Genomic DNA, 5,493 nt, shown 5'->3' with positions numbered 1-5,493 from the left:
AGTGGAAGCTAGGCTAAGAAAGGAAGTGGATATCTGTGAGCAGCAGTATGGCTTCATGCCCAGAAAGAGCACTACTACTAATATTTTTGCTCTGAGAATGTTAATGGAGAAGTATAGAGATGGTCAGAAGGAGCTGCATTGTGTCTTTGTGGATCTAGAGAAAGCGTACGACAGAGTGCCGAGAGAGGAGCTATGGTACTGTATGAGGATGTCAGGAGTGGCAGAGATGTCAGAGGAGTTGAGGATATGTATGAGAGGAGTACGACAGTAGTGAGATGTGCTGTAGGTCAGACAGAGGAGTTCAAGGTGGAGGTGGGGCTACATCAAGGATCGGCTTTGAGTCCCTTCTTGTTTGCTATGGTGATGGACAGGTTGACAAATGAGGTCAGACAGGAATCTCTGTGGACAATGATGTTTGCAGATGACATTGTGATCTGTAGTGAGAGCAGAGAGCAGGTGGAGGTCTGCTCTGGAAAGAAGAGGAATGAAAGTCAGTCGTGGTAAGACAGAATACATGTGTATGAATGAGAGGGACGGAAGTGGAACAGTGAGGTTACAGGGGGCAGAGGTCAAGAAGGTGCAGGAGTTTAAGTATTTGGGGTCAACAGTACAGTGTGATGGGTGGAAACAGATGATTCGCTGTGGCGACCCCTAACGGGAACAGTCAAAAGAAGAAGAAGAAGATAATAAATAGGATCGGTGCAACAATAAAACAGTACAATAACACAGACACACAGATGACATCCATTTAATAAATTAATACACAGTAAGGCCTGATGCATTCCTTTTAATCGCCAAGGCAAATAAATATGTTTTAAGCAATGATTTAAAAGTAGTCAGTAGCTGATCTAACATTAAAAGGTAGACTATTCCACAATTTAGGGGCTGCAACAGTAAAAGCACATTCACCCCAGCGTTTATATCTGGCCCTAGGAACCTCTAAAAGAAACTGAGGGACCTTGTAGATTTGTGCCAATGCACTAATTCAGTGAGGTAAGATGGAGCCAAACCGTTAAGAGCCTTAAAAACCAAAAATCAATCATTTAAAATCTATTCTAAAGCGAAATGGAAGCCAGTGGAGAGAAGCCAGTACCGGGATTATATGCTCAAATTTTCTAGTACTTGTTAGAAAACGAGCAGCAGCGTTTTGATCTTTCTCAGTCTCCCACATACAGCAATGTGAAACTGTTCTGCTGAAACTGCTACATGCCTTAGAGAACAAGTGCAGCCTTGTGTATTTTCATTGTCATCATAACCTGCGCCATAGTCTATACATGAAAATACTTTCAGAGTACACTGTTAAAGCAACAACGTGCCTCAACATTCTGCCTGCCATGTTTGTAAACGATGACACAGGGACTTCTGAGAGATAAACTAACGATTTGGAGCAAGTGACATGCTTTTACAGGTAACCCATTGTGTGATGCTGTTTGTACAAAGTGTTTCAAGAAATGCTCTCACTGTTTTGCAAATATCAAGAACGATTTGAGAAATGTACCAGAGTGACTGAGAAAAGCTGCACATTAAAAATACCGATTAGAGCATCTTTAAATAATTGATATATTTTGTTGGCTAGTCCATTCCCTAACATTATGAGCTTATATTATATTTTGTGTGCAAAAATCTGCAACATGCATTAAGTGACTGTAAAATATAGTTCACACTGAGGCAGTGGAGAAGAACGCACAAAGCCTGCCTCTGAAATGTAGTCAGAAAGAAGTGTAAAGTGGTTTAAAACAGACATACAGAAGTTTGGTACCTCAGAATTGATTATACGTAAATGTACAGTATTTGGTTATTTTCCACCATTACAGCCAGATGGCCTCCAGAAATAACATCTCTGTGACTGTTACCTGGTTGAAGTTATCCATGGCTTTGTGCAGGTTGGCGTGCATGCCAGTAGGTGGCTCATTGGTGATCTTGATGGAGTTTTCCAGGATGCCCTGTGGGATGATGTGACCTTCAGGGGTGGAGGAGGGCTCAGCACTGACAAACATCCTAAAGTTTTCATGGCTTCCCTCTGCATGCTGCTCCAGAAGTTTCTCTAAAGTACCCAGCCAGCGAGCCACCAAGTGGATATTCTACAGGAAATAGCACCAGCAAGGATAGGGTTAAAAAGGAAAATTACATGTTATTAGTGGGGGACAGGCTAGTTGTTAGGCAAAATTAATTCTCCTCTGTGAGCATAGAGGGCCTAATCTACACCCAGATAATGTTTTCTGTTGGATATCTGTGAAAGTCTGGGCTTTAATGGATAACACATAATAGCTTAATAAGGTACTTGATGCTGGAATTGACTCTATAATTTATTTTTGCAATGACAACTAGCAAAAAGGAGCAATTAAAATGTTGCATATTCTCCTATCTTCACTGTGACTTTGATGTGGCACCAAATTAAATGGTACATAGCACTTGAAACCAATTTCCAGGTTGCTGACACTGAGCAACCATTCTCCAGCCTAACTTCAGCCTGACTTTTCTGCATATTCATCTTTCAATGCGGTGCAGGCAGCCGAGCTGACTTGTACTATCACACAAGCATGGATGAGCTCAATTTTCCATCTCACCTGTCCTGACACCGACAGGATATCCTGTGAACGATAAGAAGCCAGCCAACCCCACCACGTCTCACCACAAAGCATTGTCCATTCCCTAAATCTAATTACAGCACTAATAGCTCAGGTCATTAATTTATGAGCCTCTTTACTTTCTCATTTTCCTTTTCTCTCCATATTCAATCTTCCTTATGATGACTGAACTTAGTCTTCTTCCCAAATGATGGGGCACAACATAAAGTGGAAAGCCACTTTTTGGGAGCGTCATTAAAAAAAGAGGAGAGAAAAGTTTTCCATCTTAAGGAAGAGATGTTTGGGAGTAGCTGAGAAACAGATAAGTTAATCTGCTTCATGATGCCTTAGAGAATAATGAATAGTATACAAATTAAAAGTCTAAATTCAAGTGCTTTTCATCAAGTAACGGCACATCTCTTCCTCTTGGCATGTAAATAGTTTGGTAATAAAGGCAGTCGACAGAAGAAGTGAGAGACTGCCTCAGAACTTGTCACTGTAATGAAACCATTTATCCTCTGGCTGTGGGGGGAGAAGAAGGGGAGGAATGGAGTGAGAGAGAGGCCGAGGGACCAGCAGGCCCACTGACAAACAAACAAGACAAAGAAGCAGCCACTATTTTATGGCTTTTTAATTAACTTTCAGGTGCAACATTTTTTTGTTCGCTCTTGATAAGGGCCTTGCAGCCCCTGTGATGGCTGCGCTGATACTACATCAGTCACCTATTTACATAATAATGTGAAAGTTGAATCTAAAACCCATTAGAAGACACCACTGGCAAGGTTTTTGATGCATTGCTATCAAACACAACCTGAGGGAAAGCACAAAGGCACATCCAACTGCCTGTCATACAAATATAAACACGGGCAGGTGCACGCGCACAATCTCTCTCTTCGACACATAAAAGCGAGCACCATCAAGGAGCAGCAGTGAGGACAGCTGCACAGCTGGGCTCCAGCACTGAGGAGGCGGCCCTGCAGTGGAGGAACAGTCAGACCCTGGACCGACGCAGGACCAAAGCGAGCAGGAGGGCCACACCGGACTACCAACACACTGAAGGCACTGACAGCATGGCAGACTGCTGAGTCTACCTTTAATAGTGGTGAGGAGAAAATCACAAATATGCAGTTTATGTGTTGCAAGTTTTGGAGATCTGTTTTTAATTGTCAGCTTACTCTCTGTAAAACATTTAAATGCCGTTTCAATGTAACCCAAAAAGTTTTTCAAGTTTACTGTTGTCCTCCCGTCATTATGCAATACATGGGCTAGGCTACAAATGCACTGTCATAAAAAAATACACAGAGAAATACAATGAAAACAACTGGGGTGAGGCTGATAGAAAATCTACTTGCAAAGCAAAAAAAGGTATTTCAAGCATCCAGAGTTCTGAAAGTAGAAGTCCCATTCATTTTCTCCATAGATAATGTTAGCTGATGGAATATAGAGTAATTCCAAATACAGCATGGATTGAGTTGCATATTTCTGGCCCAACCCGACCAGTGCCTGAGAGCGTGACATCCACATCCAACACAGACCCGACAAGCTTATAGTATTTAATGTCTGAACCTGACCTGAGCCCAGCACAGTTGAGTAACTATGGTGTTTTCCCCCTTATCATTAAACAAAGCAGATATTTGAGTGCTCCAGCTGTCTGGCCTAAAGTTTGACCTACATGTCCAAACCCAAACATAATTTCTAAATTTCTGTCTCAACCCAGTCCAAACCCTCACGTACTGATGGGACCCATCATTGGTTCGGGTATCTACACTCAACTTTCAAAACGCGGAAATGAATTGATATAAACTTTAAAGAACAAGCCTAAAACACAAGGGGAGATAGCGTAATTACAACTCCCAAGGTGCATTTTGGTAAGACACGTCCAATAACAGATGTTAACACACCGTATGTATGTTAGGTGCGCAGCTAATAATTTGAAAAAGCTTAAAAAAATTATTATATTTTCAATCTACACCTTAAATCAGTTCAGGGCTGATTTCTGCCTGACCTGCTCCTCTGCTACAGTGATGATAACCAAGGCTTATTGGTATTAGAGTATTAGGAGCTATCCATACTAAACTAAAAGTAAGATAGTTAAAACTGCCATGGCTGAACTGTAGGCTCAGGCAGAGGCTGTGTTTGCATGAGCTGAATGGCAGTTGCTCTTTCCATGCTGTACATGGCTATCAGATAACTAGTCACATCCAGGCATGTTCATGCAAGTGTACAGTGCAGCTCATCCTCCTCTTTTTGTGCTTATTTTTGGCATAGTTTAATAATAATGTACTTATTTCTTCCAGCAGAATCCTTGCTGCTCTGGTTTTTTTGAAACCTCCTTCAAAGAATTACAGCATAGCGGCTAAATCTAACTGTATAACCATAACTACTGATATGAATTAACAATTCCTAAATATAAATATTTCTGGTTTAATAAATCTACTGGTAAATTATCCATTAGACTGTTTATTGTGTATTGAGAATATAAATAACTGAAAAAACTGGAATTGGAATTTACAGGCATAAAATACTCCCAAATTGCATCTCTATTCTAAAGAGTATAAAATGTTTGTTAAAATGATTTACTCTTACATTGCAACATAATTCACTTTTAAAAAGGGCCACAATACAGTTATTCTCAGTGTTGCTTACATTTTATTCTTTGTCATCCTCATAGGTTAAAATAAATCTTGTTCAACTCTCAATGTAGAATTTCACAAAAAAGTGCATGAATCATGCAAGTTTCAAAAGACAATCAAAGTGCTCGGGTTTTTCCTTGCAAAGTAAAATGAAGAGAAAACACTGAGGAAGAACTTTTTTGTCTCTGCTGATGTCTTCTGTCTGCATTTCTTTCTGTAACAGCTGCAGATGGGAGGCATCAGCAGTAAAAATGTGCGAAGAGACTGGTGAGATCAGGCCAATTGATTCCTGC

General features: G+C 40.7%; 1 protein-coding gene across 3 annotated transcripts in view; it reads right to left on the bottom strand.

Moving 5' to 3' along the window:
• dnah9 (dynein, axonemal, heavy chain 9) overlaps nt 1-5,493 on the bottom strand; it is a 149,130-nt gene that overhangs the window by 24,121 nt on the left and 119,516 nt on the right. For all 3 annotated transcript variants that reach the window (XM_020611726.1, XM_020611728.1, XM_020611727.1), the window contains one exon: nt 1,854-2,081. In XM_020611726.1, the coding sequence (XP_020467382.1) occupies nt 1,854-2,081 (228 nt within the window). The remainder of the gene's footprint in view (nt 1-1,853; nt 2,082-5,493) is intronic.

This window comes from Monopterus albus, unplaced genomic scaffold (genome assembly GCF_001952655.1).
Source record: "Monopterus albus unplaced genomic scaffold, M_albus_1.0 scaffold117.1, whole genome shotgun sequence".
In the NCBI taxonomy this organism is placed as follows: domain Eukaryota; kingdom Metazoa; phylum Chordata; class Actinopteri; order Synbranchiformes; family Synbranchidae; genus Monopterus; species Monopterus albus.
This window is presented reverse-complemented; position numbering and strand designations above follow the sequence as displayed.